This window comes from Neopsephotus bourkii, unplaced genomic scaffold, assembly GCF_033783945.1.
Source record: "Neopsephotus bourkii isolate Nb327-2 ecotype Australia unplaced genomic scaffold, CSIRO-AGI_Nbou_v1 NB_716, whole genome shotgun sequence".
Classification (NCBI taxonomy): domain Eukaryota; kingdom Metazoa; phylum Chordata; class Aves; order Psittaciformes; family Psittacidae; genus Neopsephotus; species Neopsephotus bourkii.
Genome location: NW_026901215.1, coordinates 941,411 through 966,942, shown reverse-complemented (window position 1 = coordinate 966,942; position 25,532 = coordinate 941,411). Strand labels below are relative to the sequence as shown.

At 45.4% G+C, this 25,532-nt stretch overlaps 1 protein-coding gene across 15 annotated transcripts in view; it reads left to right on the top strand.

Moving 5' to 3' along the window:
- The window catches only part of LOC133212491 (protocadherin alpha-C2-like), a 155,395-nt gene that overhangs the window by 65,276 nt on the left and 64,587 nt on the right, over window positions 1-25,532 (top strand). Inside the window, exon 1 of one of the 15 annotated variants that reach the window (XM_061354001.1) lies at window positions 2,900-4,830. The exons of 13 other annotated variants lie outside the window; for them this stretch is intronic. In XM_061354001.1, the coding sequence (XP_061209985.1) occupies window positions 2,905-4,830 (1,926 nt within the window). In that variant the 5' untranslated portion in view covers window positions 2,900-2,904. Of the gene's footprint in view, window positions 1-2,899; window positions 4,831-12,992; window positions 15,227-25,532 lie in introns of those variants that run through there. One more of the 15 variants, XM_061354002.1, reaches the window with a different exon arrangement.

The following is a 25,532-nucleotide window of genomic DNA, read 5'->3' as shown; positions in this document are numbered from 1 at the left end:
TCAGCTTTGTGATGTCCTACCTGGAAAACCTTTCGCCATTTTCCCACCTAGGTCTTCAGGGTCAACGACTCTTTCTTCATTTGTTCTTCTGAGCAGAGCTGTGATTTAACTCTGCTCTGCAGACTAATAGCTCCTGTTATCTTTGTTACATCACTCTCCACGACTTTTTGAGAACCTTTCATGATCTATTAAATGGCGCAGTTCTGTCAAAGATCTCTGCCCTACTGCTGTGTTGACCTTAGTATTTTGTTCAAGTGACCAGGTTTGATTTTTGTGCCATCTGCTATCACGACTCAAGTGCCTCTTCCAGCCTTATCTCATTCTGTATAGAGTATTTTCAGTTGTGTACCTTTTCCTGTTTTACAGGTAGGGTGGCTTTTTTTAGTTCTGGCTGCTTTGCCGTGCTGGTTTCCAGTCTTTTCTTAATCAGAAGTCTTTCCTCCCTTTTGATTCTCCTCTGAATGAGAGGTGATGCAGGGTGACCACAGAACTCCACATTGTTCTCTGTTCAGCTTGCATATCATGGTTTGTAAAGTACTACAGAGTTATTACGGTCATGGACAAGATAGTAGAAGCATTTAATGTTGCCCTTTTTGAAGTATGATGTAAATGCACTTTCTAATATAAAATACTTGATAGAAGAGCATGAACTGAGGTCGGTGTGAAAAAAATGTAGCTATAGTGCTGTGTGAAAAAAATGTAGCTATAGTGCTGTGTGAGACAAGATGTATTTCTGGAGGACTTGGTTTGGGTGGGTAGAACTGTAGAAGCACCTCAGCTTCGGTTCCTGACTGTGCTAGTTCCATGTACTCTGCAGTGGTAGGCTTTTAATACCCCATAAAATAATATTAACGTCTTCTTGTTTGAGCTCCTTATGATGATCATATGAATACGAACTGGGATGACACTTGAAACTCCTGGTACCCCCATTGGCTGCATGGTTTAGCTTGTCTTCCTCAGAAGATGTCAGTAATTGCGTGTGAAAGGCATGCTGCCAGATACTGTTGTCTCTGATTTCAAAATTTGTGCCCTTTGCTATCACTGTGGTTCACTATCTTGTAACCTCTCAAGATGAGCTTTATCTCAAGAGAATGATGTGAGGCTTCAGGTTTCATTTCTGTATCTGCCTTCATGGCAGGGGGTATAGGAATGCTGGCAATAAAGCAGGGATTTCAGAGTCTTGACAAAAACTGTTTTTCTAGCACTGCTCTCCTGAAATCATTAACAATGATCCTTGAACTGGGCCCTGATAATGGAGACATGGAAATAAATCAAGACAACTGTTAGAATAACAATAGTGTAATTAAAGATGACCTATTGACAGACCTAGTTGGATTGTTTTAGCATTTGGTATCTTCATTTGGTTTTGACCTCATTTTGCATCATTTTGCTTCTGTGGTGGAGCCAGCAACTCACTACCATGTGTACCATCTTGTATTGCTCCTTGGCCTGCATGGCTGTTTAGCAGCCAGGGTCTGTGGTTGTGTAGAGAAGGGGCCGTGAGGTGTTTACATCAGTGGATACAATGGGAGCCTGGAAACATGGTGTAAGACAAAGTGAACCTTGCCAGAGCACTGGTATGACCCTTTTGTGTAGTGTTCAGTTACATCATGGGTAGATGGCTGTACTCTATATCCTGTAGCACCTCATCTCAATCAGTAATGGGCGCATTGTCTCGCTGTGCTCTGAGAGCCTGTCTGCCAAAAAAGGTAAGAAAGAACTTGTCATTTACTGTGCACCTACAAGTGGGGAATAAAACTTACAGGAAATACATCACCGGGACACATAAAGACTATTAGAGATGCTCCCTGAGCTATTTCACCCTTCCAAGAGGATTTGTGCTATGTGGGTTATGCTTAGATTGACATATAGATTTAGGGAGTCACTGATGGAGTTGAAAGCCTTCGGAATTTGTATGCATCTATGGTTTCTTATGTTGGACCTATACTTCAAAAGGCATTCTGTTACAGACAGACACAGTTATTCTTCGTAATATAATGGCCTTATACTATTATTTACTGTATGAAAACCAAGGGGAGTTGTACAGCTACATCAGTGTTACAAAGCCAAGAAAAAGGACGTAATTTCTGCTTGCTTTTAGCATTGCTGCACTAGACAAAAATAAATTCATTGTGAATCTATGGCTTCTGGAGACCTGAGTAATTTCCATAGATTGAAGATCAAGGATGGAGTTTTCTTCCGGAGAGGAAACAGCTGAACTTTATTCACAAAGAAAGAAAGAAATGAGGAAACTGGGGTACTTCATCAGCAAAGTGTAGGGGAGACAAAGCCAGAAGATCAGAAGTGGAGTAGGCTCTTTTCGATGAAGACCTTCCCAGGTGTGATTCCTGGGCAATGTAGGTGTTTAAGGAAACATTTTGACAGGTATCTATCATTTAAAATGCCTATAGGAAAGGAAAAAGAGGGAAGAGGAGACACGAGCGAAGAAAAGAGAGAAGAGGACAAAAGAGAGAAGAGGAAACGAGGAGAGAGAAGAGAGGAGAAAAGGAGAGGGATGAGAACAAGAGAGGAGAGGAAACCGCCACATTTCATTGTTTTCGAAGAAGGCAAACTTTGCGAAGGGAAAGGGCTCAGTTTGGTCCCCGAGCGGACGAGCCAAGGGCCCGTCCTTTCAGGAGCATAGCGCGGCGGCCAGAGCCGGCCACTCGCGAAAGCAGATGCGGTCGGACACCAGGTGCCGCTGTTGGCCGTGAAGACGCTGGAAGCCTGCGAGAGGCGGCAGCTCCTCCCTGTACCGGTGTAACGTCCGCCGTCAGCACAGAGGTAGGCAGGATGAGGCTGATCGAGAGGAGCGGTGACACGGGTCTGCCGGGGAATCCCTAAGGCGAGCGACCCAGCGGCGGCTGAGAGCCGTGCGGGCCCGGACCGCTGCCGGAGGAGGCGATGGGCGTGTGTCAGGGTGCCTTGTTCCGGGTGCTGGTGCTGCAGTTGGCCTGGGATCTGGTCGACGGCCAGGTGCGGTACTCGGTGCCGGAGGAAGCCAAGGCCGGCACGGTGGTGGGCCGGCTGGCGCAGGACCTGGGCCTGGAGGCGGGCGAGCCGGAGGCGCGGCGGCTGCGGCTGGTGTCGCAGGGCCGGCGGGCGAGCGTGGAGGTGAGCGGGGCGAGCGGGGCGCTGGTGGTGAGCTCGCGGCTGGACCGGGAGGAGCTGTGCGGGAAGAGCGCGCCGTGCTCCCTGCGGCTGGAGGTGCTGGTGGAGCGGCCGCTGCGCGTCTTCCATGTGGAACTGGAGGTCACCGACATCAACGACAACGCGCCGGTCTTCAATGTAAAAGAGGAAGCCCATAACATCGCGGAATCGTCGCTGCCGGGGTCTCGTTTCCCACTGGAGGGCGCGTCGGATGCAGATGTCGGAGCCAACGCGCAGCTCTCGTATAGCCTCAGCCCCAGCGAGCATTTCGCTTTGGATTTACAAAAAAACGAGGACGAAAGTGAGTCGTTATTCCTGGTGCTGAGGAAGCCTCTGGACCGCGAGACGATGCCGATTCACCGACTGGTGCTGACGGCGACTGACGGGGGCCGTCCGCCACTGACGAGCACAGTGGAGCTTGTGATCTCGGTGCTGGACGCCAACGACAACGCTCCCCAGTTCAACCAGTCTGTGTATAAAGTGAAAGTATTAGAGGGTTCAGAACCAGGGACTCTATTAATCACGCTCAATGCCACGGATTTGGACGAAGGCCTTAGCAGTGATATTATGTATTTATTTAGTAAGCATGTCACCGCAGAAGTTAAAGAAATATTCTCCATGGACGAAAACAAAGGAGAAATGAGGCTTCGGGGAAATTTGGACTACGAAGAAAAGGATAGTTATGAGATCGCAATAGAAGCAAGAGACAAAGGCTTCCCGCCGCTGTCGGGTCACTGCAGAGTGGTGGTGGAGGTGCTGGACGTGAACGACAACACACCGGAGGTGTTTGTGACGTCGCTGTCGGTGCCGGTGCCGGAGGACGCGGAAGTGGGGACGGTGGTGGCTCTGCTGAGCGTGTCAGACCGGGACTGGGGGGAGAACGGGCGCGTGCACTGCACGGTGTGGCCGCAGGGGCCGTTCGGTCTGGTGTCGACGTTCGCGGGCTCGTACTCGCTGGTGCTGCGGGAGGCGCTGGACCGGGAGCGGGTGTCTGAGTACGAGGTGGAGGTGAGGGCGGAGGACGGCGGGGCGCCGCCGCTGCGCGCCAGCCGGAGTCTGCGGGTGCCGGTGTCGGATGTGAACGACAACGCGCCGGCGTTCGCGCAGGCCGTGTACACGGTGCTGGCGCGGGAGAACAATGCGGCGGGCGCGGAGCTGGCGCGGCTGTGGGCGCGGGACCCGGACGAGGCAGGCAACGGGCGCGTGAGCTACTCGGTGGTGGAGAGCGGCGGCGGAGCCGCGGTTTCGGGGGGTGGGTGGCGTCCGGCGTCGAGCTACGTGTCGGTGGACGCGGAGAGCGGGCGGCTGTGGGCGCTGCAGCCGCTGGACTACGAGGAGCTGCAGGTGCTGCAGTTCGAGGTGCGGGCGGTGGACGCGGGGGAGCCGGCGCTGTGCGGCAACGCCACGGTGCAGCTCTTCGTGCTGGACGAGAACGACAACGCGCCGGTGCTGCTGCCGCCTGCCGGGGGCGGACCTGGAGCCGGGTTCGCGGTCTCGGCGGCGTCGGGTGCAGAGTCTGGGGCGCTGTGGGCGTGGGCGACATGGGGGGCTCCAGCGGGGCAGGTGGTGGCGAAGATCCGGGCGGTGGACGCGGACTCGGGCTACAACGCGTGGCTGCGCTACGAGCTGTGGGAGCCGCGGGGCAAGGGCCCGTTCCGCGTGGGGCTTTACAGCGGCGAGGTGAGCACGACGCGGGTGCTGGAGGAGGTGGACGGCACGCGGCAGCGCCTGGTCATCGTGGTGCGGGACCACGGCGAGCCGGCGCGCTCGGCCACGACCACGCTGAGTGTGTCGCTGGTGGGAAGCGCCGAGGCGGCGCTGGCTGCCGCTGACTCCGGTTCTGCGAAGGCGGGGCTACGGCCGGCGGAGGGCGGTGCGGCGGCGGCGGCATCGGCGGCGGCGACGACGAACGTGTGGCTGGTGGTGGCCATCTGTGCAGTGTCGAGCCTGTTTCTGCTGGCGGTGGTGCTGTACGGGGCGGCGCGGTGGGCGCCGCGGTCGGCCGTGCTGTCGGGTCCCGGTCCTGCCACGCTGGTATGCGCCAGCGAAGTGGGGAGCTGGTCGTACTCGCAGCGCCAGAGCCGGAGCCTGTGCGTGGCGGACGGTGCGGGAAAGAGCGACCTGATGGTTTTCAGTCCCAACTTCCCGCCGCCGCCTCCGGGTCCCGCAGCAGAGAACGGTTCTGCTGGGAAGGGTCCGTCTCTCTCCCCTTTTGCTTCAGGTGTGGTAAGTGTATTCTCAAATTATTGTTATTATTTTTTTCTCTCTTTTTCTCGGATAGTTGTGTTTATTCGTCACTTTCATTGAATTATTGAGGTATCAGAACACTTTTTCTGTGGTAGTATTTTTCGATGTGAGTTTTAGGCTTTTGTTGTTGTTGATTTAGCCATAATTATTCTCGTTGAACGTGCTTGTTTCCCTTCTGAAATGTCACTGTTTGGCTATCTGATCATTTCGCAATAATTTCGGGTGCGTTTCTTTTATTCCTTCTATTTAGGATCTATTTGCTTTTTTATTTCATTAATTTCTGGTCCATTTCTTTTATTTCTCTTGTGTAGTACGTTATGTTTACCCATATCTTTATGGTTGTAAGTTGCGGGGTTTTTTCCCCACTACTTAGCGTCAAATGACAGTATTGGCTTTAGCAGATCTTTCATTTCCATTTTTTAGTGTTCTTCAACACCCGGGATGTGCCCAAGTGTTCGGTTGCTCCCTCAAGCTGAGTGCAATTAGAGCACTAGTTATTTTGGAAACCAGATGTGTTTACGCTTGGTTTAATGAGTATTATGTTCAGTTGCGCAACAGCTCCCTCGGGTTTTTATTGCTTCAGAAGTTGATTGGTTCGTGTTTTGTACGAATTTTAAGAAGCTGAACTACGTCAAGTGACAGGTATGGTGTGCCAGGAGGGTCAGAAATTTTGGTGAAGGTTCTGAGTATTCTTCTGCTTCCGGAAGTCCGTTTAAAGCGTGGGGGAAGTGAAGCAAGATACGGAATTCTGTGGAGATCTGTTTGAAGAAGGGGTGCTCCCCGGCATACCCCCGTGACTCTCTCCCACTGTGTTCATGTTGCTCTGGCATCTGTTCTACCCCATCTGTCCCCTAATGTGCTGTGAGGAGGAGAGTTGAAAGCTGGTGGAAGTCGAGAAAGGGAGAAGGTGTGGTTAAGGGAAAAGTGGAAGCGAGATCATGTGTATACTGACTAGGCTGGAGATGGTGGGTAGAAAACGTTTGGTTCTCCCAGCAGAAGCAGCAGAGAAACACAGATTTATCGAGAAATAAATTTTCAGTGCTGCTTTCCACATTGATTTCTCTCTGTGGAGTGTGTTTAATTACCGGGTTGTTTTAATACCATTATAGAAGGAGCTGATCCTGGCCATGCACTGAATGAACTCTTTTAGATTAAATGTCCAGGCTCATGTTTAGTGTTCCTTGTTTGATGTTAGGAACTGGGTAGAACTTTCACAGGGAAAAGCGATATCTTATACCTGATTTCGTTATAGTATAAAACCAAAGCTAGGGCTGATGGAGTAGTAAGAACAAGCAGTACTTGTGTATTATTCTTTCATGTTATGTGCTCAATTCACCAAGGACACCTATTTGGAAAACTACCATAGTTTTATGGCAAAGTGACTTCTGTAATGCAATGTATTTCCTTTGTGAATGTATATTTTGTTGGATTTGTACTAATAGAAGTGTTTTAGATGAAAGATGACTAAACAAACTTGTAGATCATTGTTTCCAAGATAAGATGGTGCTTATGGGTGTACAGCACAGGCTGGCATCTGCTCGGCTGGGAAGCAACTCTGTGGAAAGAGACCTGGGAGTCCTGGTGGACACAGGCTCAATAGGAGTGAACAGTGTGCAGCTGCAGCAAAGAAAGTCAGCAGGATGTTGGGGAGCACCAACAAGGGCACCACTAGCACAGATAAAGAAGTCATCCCACTCAGTGCTTGTCAGGCCCCACCTGGAATACTGTGTCGGGTTTTGATCCCTGCTGTATGAAAAAGATGTGAGGAGGTTGGCGAGAGTCCAGAAAAGGGCCACAGAGATTATACAGGACTGAGAAGCCATATGAGGAAAGGCTGAAAGAGCTGGGCTTGTTCAGCCTTGAGAAAAGAAGGCTAAGGGAGACTTTATGAGCATGTTCCAGTATTTAAAGGGTGGGCACAAAGCAGATGTGGACCCCCTTTTTACAGGGAGTCACATGGAAAAGACAAGTTACTGCCGGGGAGATTCAGGTTGGACACTAGAGGAAAACTTTTCACAATAAGAACAACAATCCATTGGAATAATCTTCCTAGGGAAGTGGTGGATTTCCCAGTGTTGAAACGTTTAAGATTCGGCTCGACAGGGTGCTAGGTCATCTAGTTTAGGTCATGTTCTGCCAAGAAAGACTGGACCAGATGAACCTTGAGGTCTCTTCCGACCTGCGATACTGTGATTGTGAACTTCTTGGGAAAAAAGAACATAGGAGTGGGTTATCTTCTGCTCATCCACATAAAAACGTGAGCGTGTCCTACTAATTTCTCTTTCCTTTCTGCATCTCCTTTAGATCGCTTTACGTTTGAGTTCTTTCTGTATTTGCTGGGGATTGTTTTTGTAGTCTCCGTTGACCAAGTCCGATTGCTCATGTGCTTAAGGGGGAGTGAGTTATCGCTTCTTCAGTATGCGCGAACTATCTTCCCTTGAGAGCAGCAAGGCTTATCCCAGAGTTGTAGAGCTGTCGCTTTCTTCCCTTAGTTCACATGGATGGCATGGAAGGCAGGAACAGCAAAGCGCGAATTTTCTGGTTCCATTTACAAGAAGGTTTAACTAAACCTGTAGAAGTGGATCGAAAAACACGCTGGTGGGAAGCACTTTGTTTCGTTGGATGATGATTAAGGGCGATGTAATCTCTTAATGCTGATCGTTTGGGGCAGGGGAGGCTTTGGATTCCGTATGTTTTTTCTTGGTTTCTGTGACTGCAGTAATGAATCGAAGATCTGAAAGGGATTTACTATAGACATATACTGTCAGGGAATATTTCCGTATTTCTTTCAGAAACATAAAGCAATCTTGACTTCAGAAACGGAGCTCGTGGATGCTTTTACTTCTTAGCATGGTCTGGGCGGGGACCGTTAGCAGAACGCGCTAGAATATTCAGTCAGTGCCTTGAACAGAAGATACCAAGTTCACGCAGAGTTTTTGGTCTTTGAAAGCCCAGGCTCTCATCTCATCTCGCCGCATGTTGGTTTGGAGGATGACGCTGGTGAGCAGCACTGCTGTCGGCATAACGTGCTGGGCAGCGCTTCCGCGGGAGCTCCGAAAGCAGAGCGGCGGCTACAACGCCCACCCCACCGAGGTGGCCGGGGGCTGTGTTGCAGCCTTGCAACTGGGGATTTTGCAGGCAGGGGAATGCTCAGTGGAGCTGCTGGAAACGCCGGGTGCTCGGCTCAGAGCTGCTCCGCGGCACGAGCGAGTCTGGTCCACCGAGCCCGCTGTCTCTGCTGTCGTCCCCCCCCTGCAGCTTCCTCAAAGCCACTGGGGTGAATCGACCGATGTATGGTCCTCGCGGTCAAGAGACGAGTTCTTGCCTGCAACATACTCAATAGCACGTTCTGGGTCCATATTTATGTGGCTTGATGTGGGTAATGAGGATTTTCCTGAGCTTCGCTGAAATCTAGAAATCCTCTGCAGACGAGATAGTTCTCCCGGGCTCCTCTTAGTCGTTTTGGCTTCCACTGTTCCTACGTAGGAGCTGCGAGTTCCTGTGACTTGTTGAAGGGTATCCTGACATTGCTGCCCGCTCTGCCCGGCCCCGCGGAGGCGGAGGGAGGGAGGCGGCAGAGTTTGGAGAGCAATAGCGGAGCTGCTCCGCTCCCACGGCAGGCGCTGCGGTCTGCCTGCCAGGCGGGACTCTGTTTCAGGCTGCTTGGGGTACCGCCGTCCCTGATCTCCTCCCCGCCCGGGGGAGCTCCCGTAGAAAGGCGGTAGTGAGGATCTTGCACCTACATCCGCGGCTCTGCGTTGGCTAATTGGACTTTGTCCAAGGAAGAGCTCCGCTTTCCTCTGTCCACAGGCATGTCCTGTTTACTGCCGGGCTCCCCTCAGAGTATGAGCTCTTCACCTGCTCCCTCCAGGCGGAGATAAAGAGCGGGGCTGCCGGTAGGTCCGGGGCAGCGGCCGCAGCTGTCGCCCCCCTGGCGGATCCAACCCCTCCGGCTGTCCCCCTCTGGAGCTCTGTGTCCTAGTTTAGCACCGGTGGGCGCCCTGATTACCACGCCTTGGTACCGAGAGGGACGTGTCCTACAAACCGCCGCCGAGGGCTCCGCTCCCGCACCACCTCCACGGTACTACCCGCGGAAAAGGCACCTTCAAACACGCGTGGTCCTCCGTGTGGTGCAGCCGTATGCTCTGCAGCTCCGAGATAACCCGGGTTTACTATTCACTCTATTCATCTTCTCTCCCCTCACCTCCTTTGTTGGTTTAACAGCCCCTTCTGCTCGCTGCCATTGTTTTAAGCACACTCTGCACGGTCGGACTCATGACGTCTTACTACGTCTTATTATCACAGGGAATGACTGGCTGAAAATGTAAGACGGGGCGGGAGCAAGAGCGTGGGGAGGTTCTTAGGCAGTATTAATGCAGCACTCTCGTGCGGAAGGGCGTGGTGGAAGCTGTCCGAGAGCGAGAGGAGATGAGAGGGTTTGTGTGGTGTTGAGAGAGCTCTCAGAGCTCCGGCCCGTGCCTGGGATCGCCAAGCGTTGAATTCCTCGGGTCAAACCAACTTTAAGAATGGGGCAAGCCCTGGGAAGGATAGGAAGCGGTTTGGAGGTGGCACACTAAGGCAAAGATGAGGCGTTTTAAACATTATCAGATATAATGCCAAGAGAAATGTTTCCATTGGTGATGTTTCATGCGACTGTTGTGCAAATAACGTAGTTAGGGTAAGTGACTTAATATGGAGGGATCTTTAAGACTGGAGAGCCTGAAAAGAGAGGCTAGGTGAAGGGCGGCCAAATAAGTGTGAGAGTGGAGAAAAGGAGACAATAGGACAAGGGGTGCTCAAATATTAGAGTTTGTAAGGTTTACAAACGTTTAAAAAGAATGGATAGCATGTTCCCTTAGAGCCCTCTAAAGAAGCAGTAGGCAACACTACAAAGTTAGATGTAGCAGAAAGCTGAAAAAGTTTTTTCAGTGCTAAATGAGTAGTAAAGGAATGATTTAAAGACAGATTTAGTGTAGGCTGCCAGATACTTCTCAGAGGGTGAGTAGATCTTGGAAAGAGGCAAATGTGTGATTACTTTGATTTTGGCAATTGTGTATCAATCAGTTTCTGCTAATGCTGCTGGTATTTCAGGCTGTGGTATGCACAACCACAGCTTGTTATTATGGTGTGAAGATTTATAGAAAATCTGCCTTTGAGAGGGTTTATGTGTTCAGCAGGAGGATCTTAGCCCCAGAATTACTGGATTTCTCTGTTGCAAACTCAGTTACAGAAGGGTGAGTGAAGGCTGTGTGTGTTTTACCTGTGTGTGTCTTTCAGTCACCAACACCCAGCTTCCCAGGGGTTTAGCTTTATCTTTGCTGCAGCCCAATGTTAACAGAAATTCATCAGTCTTTCCTGTAGCCTTGATAGGTGTTACTGTATAGATTCAGGGTGTTTATGTCTGTGCATCACTACAGAGCAGTAAAGCTAGCAACTCTTTCATATACTGTAGAAGACATTGTATGTTGGCAGAACAGGAGCTCAGGGCAAATCTGGGATAGTGAGAATCCGGATGACAGTTTTATAGTAATTAGGTGGGAACGGAATTTCTGCAGTTAGCAATGGAGGACAAACCCACCGAGGTGAACAGTGTATAGTAAATACTTACATTGTATACTGTATGCAATGGTCCACTGAAAAAATGTATGTAGTGTGTGAATTAAGGTGGTGCACCCCCAGCTCCTGTACCTTTAACAGCTGTTGGAACATCAACACAGCAGAAGTAAAATGCAACACTTGGGTACTGCCAGGGGTGCCTAGAATGAAAAAGTAATACTATCTGCAGGTACTGACCAAGGCCCACTCCAGTGAAGGCAGGATGGGAACCTGACTGTGAGGTTTTGCTGAGTTGTGAGGATATAAATAGATGTATTGATTTTTTTTGTATTATTATTTAATGTACAACTTCTGGCTGTGATCCCAATTCTCTCCTGTTTTGAGAGGCCCTGATACTATGTATAACTGAAATGTACTTTTTCACTTGTCTGGAAATTCTCAGTTTCATAAAGAAGCACAATGAGTGCAAGAAGAGTTAAGATTTGTCCTTGTTGCACATTTATAGCCTCTTGCTTTTGAGCAATCAGGATCCCATGGTAACAAGTTCTCACAGAAGGAAGCTGAAAGTGGAGGAGACTGCAGATGTTGTCAGGGCTTGAGGCCCATCTGTGTAAACTGCTGCTGAAGGTCATTCCAGGAAGGTTTTCCAGGGGGATATTTGGAAATGCTTTCTCCATCTCCCCAGCCACAGTTGCAAACAGTGCCCATGGTACAAAAAGTCAGGGGAGCAGAGAGATCAGATTTTATTTTTTTTCAGTTGTTATCTGCTGTCTCTGTGTGGTATCAGATCATCTCTCCCCACAATTCTGGGCATGTCCTAAATACAACATCTCTATGGCACCGATATTTACTTCTTTAAGAGTAATTCCGCTGCAGCAGCCCACCTGAGCCATCCCCATCCTGCTCTGGTGGGCTGGATGAGGGCTTGTGTGTGGCTGTGAGTGGTCCAACTGGGGAGAGTCAAAGGAGACATCCTTCTCTCCAATAATCCATCTTGATTTACTTTGTCCAGAAGGCGAAGGAGGAGAAAGGCTTTCTCCCTTTTTCCCACTTTTATCTTCCTTTTATTTTTAATTTAGTCCAACCTTTTTTTTTTTTTCTGTTCTCCCCCCCCCCTTCTCCTTCCCTCCTCGCTTTCTTTTATTTTAAAATTTCACAGGGGTAGAGCCAGCTGCCTCCTTGAATTGTGCTCTTAAAACCCCTCTGGGAAACGCTGTGCTCAGCCGGAGCCTGCCTGTGCTGCGCTGCTCCCTGTTTAGCCGATGCCTGTCACTTCTCATACGCGTTTCTCTTCCACCGCGGTGCGCTGACAGCGTGCGGCTCCGCACTCCTCACTGTCTCTCCCGCAAGGAGCAGAGGGAAGGAAGGGCGGAGGGCGCGGGGGGAGCATCTCTCCTTCACGGAAACGCATCCATGCGCGGAGCCCCTCGGATCTCTGTCGGGGCGTTAAAAAGCAAGAAACAAATAAGAGGGGGAGAAGCGGCGGCGGGGGAAGCACAGACATCCCCCCTTCGACCGACTCCCTCCAGGCGGCGCAGGTGACACCGCGGCCTCTGGGTGGCGTCTAACGGACGCGCGGAGCTGCCGCGCCGGGCACAGCGAGCGGCGGGCTCAGTGGAGAGGAGCTGCCGCCTTTTGCCGCACGGTAACCGGAGGCTTGGGAGGGTGGGAGCCGAGGAGCCGCCGAGGAGCCCCCGCGAAGCCGGGGCGCCTCCCGCGCTTGCAGCGAACTTCTCGCCTTGCCGTCGGTGCACCCCGGTGCCCGTTCACTTTGCGCTGGGAACTTGGGGTGTTTGCTGAAATTCTGGATGATGCTCCTGCTGAGCTTGTCTGCGGGGAGCTGAGCCGGGGAGGAAGAATGCGGGTCTATCTAATGCTCTTCTGCCTTATTTGCTGCACCGCGAATGGGCAAGTAGTGTATTCCATCACTGAGGAAACAGAACGTGGAGTGTCTGTTGGGAACATAGCAAAGGACTTCGGAATAGATGCAGCTACACTTTTACCTCGGAAATTTCGCATGATCGCCAGTTCAAGTAAGCAATATTTTAATATAAATGCCAGCACGGGAGTTTTGACTGTTAACGAGCCCATAGACAGAGAGCAGCTTTGTGAATTAAAGTCTCCTTGTCTTCTGAATTATGAACTCGTGTTAGAAAATCCTCTAGAGCTTTATAGGTTGGAATTTAAAGTCTTAGACATAAATGACAACTCCCCCAGCTTTTCCTTAAGTGAATATCATATAAACGTCCCTGAGTTCCTGTCACCTGGGGCACGGTTTACACTCCCCAATGCCCAAGATCTTGATGAAGGTACCAACAGTGTCCAGAATTACACGCTGAGCCCTGATGAACATTTCCATTTGGAAATGCAGACACGCGGGGATGGGAGTAAATATCCTGAATTGGTGCTGAAGAAAGCCTTAGACAGGGAGCAGCAAGCCATTCACAGACTTGTCCTTACAGCCAAAGACAGTGGGAATCCTCCAAGGTCTGGTGATGTCCCAGTCATTGTGACAGTGCTGGATACCAATGACAATGCACCAGAATTTGAGGACTCAGTCTACAGGGCGAGTATCTTGGAAAACTCCCCCAGTGGCACTTTGGTAGTACAAGTGCATGCCACGGACTTAGATGAAGGTTCAAATGGAGAAATCAGGTATTCCTTTAGCAATACTACTTCTGCTGATCTGCAGCAAATGTTCTTAATTCATCCACACACTGGGGAGGTGACAGTCAATGGCATTTTGGCTGTTCAGAGACCTCTCCTTGAGATGCTTATTGAGGCAAGGGATAATGGGGCATTTGGCATGTCCAGCACAGCTAAGCTGCTGGTGGAGATCACTGATGTGAACAATCATGGCCCAGAGATAACAGTTACATCCCTTTCCAATCCCATTCCCGAGGATGCTGTTCCTGGCACAGTGATAGCTCTGCTGAGTGTTTTGGATGAGGACCCTGGGGAGAATGGCAAAGTAACCTGCCAGATCCCTGATAACCTTCCCTTCCAGTTAAAGCCTTCTCTTGAAAATTACTACAGCCTGGTCACCAGTGAGCTTCTGGATCGAGAGCTGATCAGTGGGTACAACATCACCATCACTGCCGCAGACTTGGGCTCTCCACCCATCACCACTCAGAAGACCCTTTGGGTGCAGATTTCTGATGTGAATGATAACCCCCCTGTCTTCAGTGCTGACACATTTGATGTGTTTGTGGAGGAGAACAATCCACTTGGTGCTTTTCTCTACCAGGTCTCAGCATCTGACCCCGATATGGATGAGAACGGACGAGTCTCTTACATACTCAGGAATTCCACAGTTGCAGGCAATGCCCTGGCCAGCTTTTTGTCTGTGAGCTTGGCCAATGGGAGCATCTATGCAAAACGTGCCTTTGACTTTGAGCAGCTTAGGAGCTTCTATTTCCAAGTTGAAGCCAGGGACAATGGGTCACCACCCTTGAGTGCTGCCATAACTGTGAATGTTTACATCTCAGACCAGAATGACAATGCCCCAGCCATCCTGTACCCCATCAGCCAGAATGGTTCAATAGCAGTGGAAGTTGTGCCCCGCCTCGCTGATGAGGACTACCTGGTGACCAAAGTGGTGGCAGATGATGAAGACAATGCGCAGAATGCCTGGCTTTCCTATTACATCGCCCACTCCTCTGACTCCACCCTGTTCCACTTGACACCACACTCTGGTGAGCTGCGCACCACACGCTCCTTGCGTTCCACCGACTTTCTCAAGCACAAGGTGGTTGTGGTGGTGCAGGATCATGGGGATCCACCGCTCTCCTCTACTGTGACTGTGGGCATCCTGCTGGCTGACACCCTGCCCCAGGCACTGCCAGATTTTGATGACAATGGGGAGCCACCACCACTGCTCAGTGCTACAAACATCTACTTGATTGTTTCCCTTGCTTGCGTCTCCTTCATCTTTGCAGCATTCCTCCTCTTTCTTGCCATTGTGCGGTTATGCCACTGCCGGACTTGCTGCTGCGCTGGCTGCTGCTGCCCACCTGATGAGTATGAAAAGTATTGCTATAGCATACGCATGCTTCCTAGTTCCCATCTCCCACCAGATGTGTTGGAGGTCACTGGTGTGGGTAAACTGACTCATACCTACCTGTACAGGGCATCTGTGGGTCTTGGGCTTAGTAACGGCAGCATCCCAAATGGTGATGCTGGGAACACTCCCGGAGGTTCAAGGTTGCAAGTGCCAGGACCCTGCATTCAAGTGCAGAAGGTCCAAAGTGATGGGTTGAGTGCTGTCCTTGTGGTAAGTACTTCTTCCTTTCATCTTTTTTTTTCTCTCAGGCATGTGGCCTTGTGTCTACACTGGGTTGCTGTCGGTGCAGAAGAAGATAACGAGGGTATTTGCAGGAGAGCAAGTGTCATTTCATGGCACCTAGAAAAACTTCAGTTCCTCTTATAACTTTCCTAAAGCCAAGATGTCTTTGGGTGAAATATGGTCATGGGATGATAAAAGATATCTTTTTCCCCCACAAACATTTAAGACCTTCAGATATAACTGAAAGTAAAGGAGATGTGAAAACTGCATATATAGCAAGCTGAGCCATTGTCTTCAGATAGCTATACAGGGGCATGATAAAAGTCCATGCTAGTTTCTAATTTATGTGTTCTTCTGATCTACACTGTATGGAGCCTGTGATTCCTGATATTTTTTCATTGAGGGGTGAGTAGTTTGCTGAGCCAAGATGCTGTTTACAATGCCCGATGGTAGAATAGCAGGAATTCAATATCCAGCACCTCTTTAGGACATGTAATTTGTAGTGTTAGGTAAACAATCCATAGGTTTTGTATATCTAAAATAAGTTTCTTCTGAGCCTCTGGTTTCTTCTCAGTAGTGTGATGAGTGACTTTGCAGGAGAAAATACCTTCCTTTGATCACAGCATAAGGGCTAGAAAGTGGGGTCTATCTGCAGGTCTGATCTTTTGGGTGTTGATGCATCACTTGTCCAAGATTCAGTGTTCTTATATGCAAAATATCACCAACTGTGTTTGTAATAGGTGCTGGGAGTTGTTTTTATATCATTGTGAAGTTTTAAGATACAGACTCTCAAATTTTCTTGGTGTATGTAACAGCAGCTACTCACTGTTGGCTCCGTCCAGGCCAGTAATCTCTGGTAACAGCTACTCTAAATGTTTCTAAGGAAAATGTAAGAACCCATGTTTAGACAGAAGTGGTATAATCTGCTTTGTGCAGTTGTTTGTATTCTGGTTTGTAATTATTAGAAGTTGTCCTAAGCCTGTAACCATTATGTTTGTTTTTATTTTTGAAATCATTATTGTACCTTTAAATACATATAAATGGCCAGCCTCTTTCCAAACCCTGATGTAAGGGTAGGTTCAGCAACTTCTTTGGATAATCAAATACATATTCAAGTAAATAGCAGTTCCTTTTATAACTCTTGAATTTCCAAGTAGTGATTTTTAGTAAGCTTTCCCTAGTTCAGAAAAAGGTTCCTGTTTGCTTTTAACTGCAACCAATTTATCATGCTTTCTTTTATTTATCTGTTGGCAATGTAAAATAGGTTTGTGGGTTGTGGGGTTTTGGTTTTGTTTGTTTCCCCTCTCCTTCACAAAATGAGTGAATACTTTTTCCACGTAAATCCTCCTGACAAGGAAAGATCTTTTCTCAAATATTTATGATTTGATTTCTGCATAATGGCTTACCTAGTGTTTAATCAAAGTTGTAATCAGTTTTATATTCTGTTCTCTATAGTGGCAGAGGGTTGCACATCCTGGGTCTCTTGCTATGCGAAGGGATGTGTGTGGAATAACTAAATCTTGAAGAAACAGAAGCATCAGTGTCTTCAAATAAGAAAGTATAGCATCCAGGAAAATAGCAGTTGGCAGCATGTAAAGGGGAATTTGTACCTGGTGCATTGGTGTAGTTTTGGTAATATCATTGATTATTCTGAGGATCTGAAAAAAGGCTGAGTAAGAGTATTTGTAATGAGAAGTTAAAAACCTTTTTGGCAATCTCTTAACTCTGGAGGTGCCTGCAAGATAGTGTCTTGGGGGTGTATCCTTGGCTGGAGAGTAGCTAACTGCAAAAATTTATAATATTAATATAATATAAACAAAAAGCCTGCTGTAATTAATTTTTGTGTTCCTATTGAGTGAGATCTTGAAACTCAGGTTACCAACACATTGATGGACTGAATAATAATTAAAATGCAAAAGTATCCCTGCTTTCTGTAATGAGAACAGCCTAAACATATCTTCTGACATGGTGCTGTATTTATTTTGATCATTTGGGTGAATTTTTCACCTTGAAATATAAGACACCTTTTTAGGAGTTTTTGATAATGGGCAAAATAAATCCCAAATGTCATCTTTGGCAATTTTGTTTCCTTAGCTCCTGTTATGCAGAGATGGGTAACCAAACATGTGATGTATGTGGAAAGCCCAGAGGCTCTGCAAGGATTGAGCTGAGGAAGGGAGTAGAGGCAGATTGTGAAAATGCATCTACCCTTAGAAACAAAATGATGTCAGTTATTATTAATTTGATGCTGATGATTCCCATGGCTAGTATACTAGAAAATCAATACAGATGTGTATATATGCATATATATACCATTTGCATATTTCTAGCAAAATTTGGAAGTCATTAAAATGGCATTAGTATTCAAATAATCAGGAGTAGTGCATGCTTTAGGTTCACCAAGATTGAAAATATAATTATTTAGAGATGCTTGGAAAATAGCTTCCAGTCATCTGAGGTGAGAAAGAGAACTGTCACTTGTTCTTGAAAACTGTTCCTTCATCCAAATCCCTGTGGACTTAAACATAATTGCTATGCAGAAAGATCACTGTCACTTTATTGGTGCCATCGGAATATTTTTATTCATTTTATATTAAAATCAGAGTTACAATTTTTCAGTGTTTACTAACAGGAATTTCAGTAAAAAATGAAATTTAAGTTTGGCTGTTGACTAAATTTTGTCTTTAGGTGCTTTTAGACTGACTTGTTTGGAGTTAAAAATACAAACATAAGTGATCCTTGGAACTTCTGACCGGGGATCATTGTATTGCTTCCTAAGAATACAAATGTAACATGCAGAAAGCATCACATGTTTAAAAGGCACTGGGAGCAGCTCCACAGTTACATTTAAGGCACTGGAAATTACTCCAAAATTACATTTATAGCAGAAATTAAGTATGGAAGTTCTTTACTATGAGGATGGTGAGGCACTGCAACAGGCTGTCAAAAGAAGTGGTAAATGCTCCATTCCTGGCAGTGTTCAAGGCTAGGCTGGACAGAGCCTTGTGTGACGTTGTTTAGAGTGAGGTTTCCCTGTCCATGGCGGGGGGCTGGAACTAGATGATCTTAAGGTCTTTTCCAACCCTAACTATTCTATGATTCTATGATCCCTGGTTGTTGTTTGTTGGTGGTTTTGTTTTGTTTTTTTTTTAATCTGGGGGAAGACGACAGATTTAGTACCTGGAAGATAGAAAAAAAAATTACATCTATTAAAAGTTAATTGAAATTCCAGAAATTAAATGTATTTTCAAAATTTAAGTTAACTTCTTTATTCTTGGTATTCTTTTGTTAATGTTAAATGATAGGCTTGAGTGATTTTTACATATGCAGACACATGAGACCCTTTTGTGCTTTTACATTTTCCATTTAGGGTAGAGCTAAAAATAGTTACGTGTGTTCATAATAGCAGTATAGTAAACTGTAATTGTATCTCAATATTTTGCTATGTCTTTCTACAATGTAGCTATAAGTGACAGCTAAGTGAATAGCATGTTACAGTGCTCTGCTAGTGTGCTTTATTAGAGACAAAGAAACTAGTAGGGTTACTAAAGTAAGCAGTAGCTCACCAAGTGTTTCTGGGATAGTAGTGCCGAGTATTTATGGGGTCATGATGTGGCCATGGATTGTTACAGTTCTTTCATTTGCTTGTGTTATCCATTGTGCTACACAAAAAGCCTTCAAGATATTTCTACATTCAGAATGTAATGACCTCCCTGTGACTTGGCATTCAATATTTAGGTTACATCAAAAAATAGACAGAAACCTAGCAATGGAGTGTATTTTTTGCTAAATTGTAATAGTAGTGGGAAAATTTTGCACAATGCGGCATGCTTTTTCAGTGACAAAAATGGATGCACTTGCATTGAGACTGTGACATGCAATCTAGGCTGAACTGTTGCAGGCTAAGCATCAGTAGCTTACTTGCACAAGTAAAGACCAGCCATGTGAGTAAGCCTTCCCTGTGTCATATTCTGATGAGAGATGCTCCTTAACACAACTGAACGTAAGGGTGAAGCACCTTCCCATTTTTTTTCTGTCTGTTCTGGTAACAGCTTGCCTACAACCAGCAGTCTTATGTCTGTATTGTAAGAATTGTTGTGTAGGCAGATTTCTTGGCTACAGAAGTTATACTTGGGGTCAGGCCAAGAAAATCCTAGAAGGAGTGATTAAAATATATTCAGCAAGGGAAACTGCTGCAGATTTCCCTCTTTCTGACCACTACAATTACCTTTTGCAAAGAAGGATGAAACTCCAGTGCTCAACAGAAGAACACTGTGTTCAGGAAAAGCCACAAAAGCCTGGGCTGAAACTTTGCTTGTCTGATGGCTGCCTTGGAGTAATATCTTTAGAGGTAGTGGGAGAGTGACAGAGCAGTAGCTTAAGACAAAAGGCTTGAGGGGATGTGGAGAGTAATGTTGCTGTATTTGGAGATGCTTAAAGCAATGATGGGTAGGATGAGATTGAATGATGACCTGGGCTGAGGAAAGGTAGATGTGAGTAGTAATTCTTGTATGAAAGCATAGAACAGAAGAACACAATTTAGATAAAGTCCATTCCTTTCTTACATCAGCCTCCATTTAACCCTGAATCTTCAAATTCAAAGATTCAGATTATCTTTGTAAAAATATCAATTTTAATTTCAAAATTCATTAGGTTCTGCCCATTATTCATGTTGGAAAGTTATTCCTCTAAGGCTTTGAAACCTTCTTCTGACATTTGCTGTGTATTTGTAAGCATTTGTTCTTGTGGCAGCAATGTACTTTTAGGATAAGTAGTTCTTTTCCCTCTTTAGAGATTTCTTTCTTCATAGTTTAGAGAGCAACCACATCTTTTCTTAGGCTTTATTTGACTAAGCTAAACAAGTCAATCTCTTTCAGTCTTTTCTACAGACACTTCTACACTTGTCTGATCAGACTAACATCCCTTCTCTGCATATGTTATTTGTGAATATGTATTTATTACAAAAATACTACCAGAATTATATATAATGTTTCAGACAAAGAGCTTCCTACACAGTGATAGGAATATTTCCCAGCCCAGGGGATAGAGAATGTGTCTTGGAATGGCAGTTACTTTCTCCATAGTTGCAATACATTGTTCAGTCATGTAAGTGTTATCGCTGAACTCCTTTGGGGTAGAGGTGGATGGGGGAAGGTTTGGTTCGCAAGGTGATGGTTCTGCCTAACTTCACCCACCCTTCCACCCATCTTCTGTGTTTGAAACTTAGATATTAAAAAGTCATATCCGCCTGCTGAGGGAAACTGATCCTGTTCAGCTTAGTTAGATATGAGAGTTTAAGCAGCCTAAAAACACTGCTGAGACTAGCCACACAATTTCTAAATAACTGAAACTAGCTGATGTAAGTTGTAACTTATGGGAGTCTGTACTTCGGATAACTGGACATCATCCATTTCTGTGACAAGTCTCAAGTTGTTCCAGCAGTGAGTGATGTCATATGGTTGTCTTCCCCAACTGTTATTAGAATAGACCAACTTTTTGTGCCATGGTTAAACTTTTCAATATAGCACTTTGTTGAGTGTTATACTGAAATCAGAATAGATGAGATGAATTTCAGCTTGTGCTTTCAGTGAAAAGAACTGAAGACCAGCAAATAGTTGTCTTTGATAAATCTGTGGGAATTTTCCCTCCTTTACAGTGTACTTTCATTTCTTATGTATTCCTTCCTGCATTTTTTTTTTTTTTTTTTTAATCTAAACAGGCAGGGCAGTGGGTTTGTGGTCACATAGATTGGATTTTACCACTCTAAATTACTGGCACTGCAGTTGGTCTTCCCCAAGCTGATTATTCTACTCCAGTCTTGACTGGTTTATCTTTAAAAACAAATCAAACCTTCCTCAATCCTACACTTCTATTTGTCAGTTCTTTTATGAATCTGTTACAGAAATCAGGTAGTGGGGATTTGAGGATGCTGAGCTCCCAGCATTTTAATTTTGCCTTGATGACAGCAATTTCTGTTCTCTCAGAGTAATTTGTCACACAGTTAACATCACACTCATGATATTGAAAATAGAGGAAACTATAGGTTTATTGTCATAAGATGGAATGCTGTCTTGAGGGGATGACTGGTCAAGTGTGTGCCATGTTTTTGTACTATTGGCCTGTGCATTCTCTGTATCTTGTTGGAGAGAGGCTGCTGGGCTTTTAGTATGGCCCCATATAACTGCACTCATGCTATGTATTTTGAGGATTACAGTTGACTTGTTTCAGTGTAACAAAAGGAATTCTGCCCAGACTGTACCTTGCCGAGGACTGTTTAAAGTCACAATTAATCAAAAGAGTAGCAACAAAGTCCAACACCGGAACTGAAAGGGGAATGAAAAGGGGAATTAAGATATTCAGTTGAGTTTTGTAAGGCAAAGAAAAGAGCAGGGCAACAGCTCAAAGATCTGATGCTATCAGAGGCATTTGGAAAATAAAAGCAAATTTGACAAATATGGCAAGTGAAAATTAAATATCACATAAAGAAGATACATTAAGAAATACAGCAGGGTCTGTAGTCTCTAGTCTTTGAGCAGACTTTCTAAGGAAAATGAATGCATTTTTGTTCTTTGGTTTCTTTCTTCTCCAAAGGAATTGTTTTTATATTTTGATCTGTTAGTTCTTCCATCTCTCCCTGGGCTTGTCCCAGCCTGGTGGGTCTTGACACCGCATTTAGTGGCTTTTGATTTCTTTCTTACTCTGTACCAGCTGCCTTGTCAAACATCTTTGCATGACTGGTCTGCAAAAATCAAAGTTTATAATGTTTGCTCCCAAAAGCTGAGTCAGCTGGTTCAAAAGGTTCTGTGCAGTTGTTCCTCAACCTTTTCCAATTCCCTTGTAGAGGACAGAAGCTGAGCAAGGAAGTTTTACAGCTGAACGGTCTCTTCATCTTTTGAGCTACATAGCTGTTTGCTATCTGTCTTGGGAGTTTATTTTAGATAGCTGTTAGGGCAGTTTTTAGCAAGTTGGTACTCTGTGAGAGAACGATCTATCCATAAGATCTGTGGTGCCAAGGAATTTCTATGTGAAACAGCACACTCCATAGACTTTGAGAGTTTGTGGGGTTCTTTTATGTACTTCAGGGAATCTTTCTGGGGCAGAAACATCCCCTCACATCTCCCCCCTCAAAAACAAAACAAAACAAAACAAAACAACACCCCACCAAAATAACAACCTAAACTTTAAGTTATATGTTTGCTCAGGGAGACCTTTTCTTCGTTTTTCATTTTCACTTGTTTGAAGATACCAGAGATACCAGGAACTCAGAAGATCTGGCATTTGGCTAGGCCTAAAAGCTGCAGAACTCAAGGAGTTCTGTTTTTCCTTTTAGTAAAAAATGGGAAATTTAGGAATGCTGATAAACTCTGGTAAAAGCACTGCTTGAAGTAATTAATGAGCTGAATGTTCAGTGACTAAATCTTGTGAAAGGGCATGGATGTTGCAGAGGGCACAAGAATGCTAAAGATGCTGACACAGGACTGACTTAATGATTTATATTTTAAAAACTAACAACCCCTGTAACAGTGCAGGCTGAGGTGTTCGGGGCTTTTTGTGTGTGTGTGTTTTGGGTGGGTTTTTTCAATGTTTTTGGATTTTTAGCCAGACTCCAATTTGCTTGCATTACCCATTCTTCCTGTACTCCTCACACCACCAGTCCCTAAAAAAGGAAAACAAAAGAGTAGTCAAATTTATTCAGATAATCATAATTCTGCTCTATGTATCAGTCTGATGTTAATCTCCAATAGGTTTGCCTAATAAGAATATTTGTAATATTTCAGGAATCATTAAAATGTGATGGTGTGAACCTGTTTCCTTCTAGTGACTCAGTTTTCTTACTTGCAGAATCCTAGTCTCATGGAGCATAGTCCATATAAATTCTATTGTCCACGTATGTTCCTTTATTTCTTCAATTGTTTGTTCCCCACTTTTTTGTTGTTGTGTTGTGGGTGTTCTTGTTGTTTATTTTGTGTGTGTGTGTTTGTGGTGTTTTGTTTGTGTTTTTTTGTTTGTTTTGGGGTTTTGTTTTTTTTTTTTTTTTTTGTTGGTTTTGTGGTTTGGTGGGTTGGTTTTTTTTTTGTTTCAGTGATCATGAATGCCCTGAACATAACATCTAACGCTATTTATTTTCAATATAACATTGTTAGGAGGAAAACCTGATGGAAAAATGAAGTGATTTCTTCCTTCCAGTCAGAGGAGATGAAACTGGCAACTTCCCTCACTATCTTTGGGCTGGCAAAATAAAATCACCATAGCAAATTACTTCTCTAATCTGAGTTGCCAGCTGGAATACCTTCAAAGGATTTTGGGTTGTTGGTTTAGGACTGCTATTTGCACTTTCATCCTTGTTTTAATCTTCTTATATATTTGTCTAGGGATTGGAATTAGGGAGTTCCTGTCTTCTCTTTTACAACGTCATACTTCTCTACAAGGCATTCAATCTCCTTAATGCATCTAACATTATCTGAAACACTACAAGAAAAATTAACCTGTGCTAATGCAGTGCATGGAAAGATGCCAGTTTGATCGTGGTCAGAACCGAGCTGTAGAATACAAATCTGTGCTGAAGAATATTATCATTCTGCAGGTCTTAATGTGGTGAGGCTCTTTACTGTAGTAGTGTTACATTTCATGAAAAAGCTGCTCTTCATTCAAGCTGCTCAAAGAGGAGTCAGATAGTTTTGGATAAAGTCTGAATTGAATCATTGAGCCCTTGAGCTGTAAGTCACCATTGTATGAATTAATAGTTCATCACCAAGTTTTGTGTTGTTTGTATTATGTAGGATATGGGGCCAATGTTCTTCAATGTGTGTAATTCAGGTTCTTGGAACACTTGGAAAAGAGACAGTGTTAAACTTGATTGGAAAAAAAACCAAACAAGCCAACCAACCAACCAAAAACCAACCACCCCATCCCCCCGAAAACCCAACCCAACAAAAAATCCAACCTAAAATAAAACCCCAAAAGCCTGGACAGGGGAACTAGCAGTGGTTTTCCACTAAATAAGGGACATTGCAGTGACAAAAGGAAACTGTTAAAAATTGTAGCAAGAAAAGTTGCAACCCAGGGACAGGAACCATAAAGGTGTTAGGATCTCTGTTCTTTGAAATACCCAGAGCTTGAATGGACAGAGGTCCTGAGCAACCTAATCCACCTGTCAGTTTAACCTTCCTTCCTTTGAGTATGAGATTGAAATAGAGACCTCCTGAGGTCCTCTCCAACTTTTTTTTTTTTTTTACTTATGATTCTTTGAAATGTGGCCAAATGTTAACGTTTAAAAGTTGTTCCAATCTTTCCAAAACCTAAATGCTTTATTCAGTTTTCAAGAGCTACGCTGAGTTGATTACAGGGGTTCTGAAAGTAATGTATATTTCCCAATAGATTTTCAGATCCCACTGTGAAAGATACAAAATTTATGCCAAAACATCTTTAGTCCTTCCTTGCCAGATGCACAGCTGGTGGTGTCCCCTGCTGTGGATCCTAATGCTGTCTCCAGCTGTAACTGCAGTGATGATCCTACCCAAGTAACACAAGTTTAGGAAGCTCTGGTTTGCCACACAAGCATGAGAAACCACACATACATAGCTTTGGGGAAAATTTTGGCATCGGAAACCAGCTTTTTGCACTTTTAATTATAGTCTTGAGCTCTTTTCTGAAAGAATCTTTTTCTGCAATAGAACAGCTATTTTCCTTTTCTAGAAAGCATTTATGCTAATAATTCATATTCCACAGGAAGATCTGCCTTTATCCTCAGCTATAGAAATCTTTTATTTTCTTCTCTCTCTCCCCCCTTATAAAATGACAGTCCTATGTAGAACAGTACTATATAAATGATGAGCCTGGTGGCAGAGTGAAAACACCTCGATGGTTATGTGCAGTCAGGGTTCTAGGAGAACTGTAAACAGGGAAGAGGGGAGGTAATCCATGGTTGTAGTGTCCTGATTCAGTCAGAACCAGGTTTGCAGCTATTAGTTTGTGGTGTACTGTGTAAGAACCTGTAGCTCATATATTACCTTTTGCAAGGAGATCTTACTCTACTTTCTGCTGTGAAATTCCCAGGTTCTGTTACTGTCTTGAGCCTGTTGGTAGCTCTAGTCCTCCAGCAAATTTGATGAAAGGATTATACACAATCATTGTAGTCTCGTTCACTGTTTGACAGAAACAAATGACTCTCATCAGAAAGCTGATTAAAGGAAAAGTCAGGCTTCATACATGATATATACTGAATAATTTAATCTACTACATATTTGGTTTGAAAGGAACTGTTAAAGAAGCAGACAAATTAATGGAGTAGAGG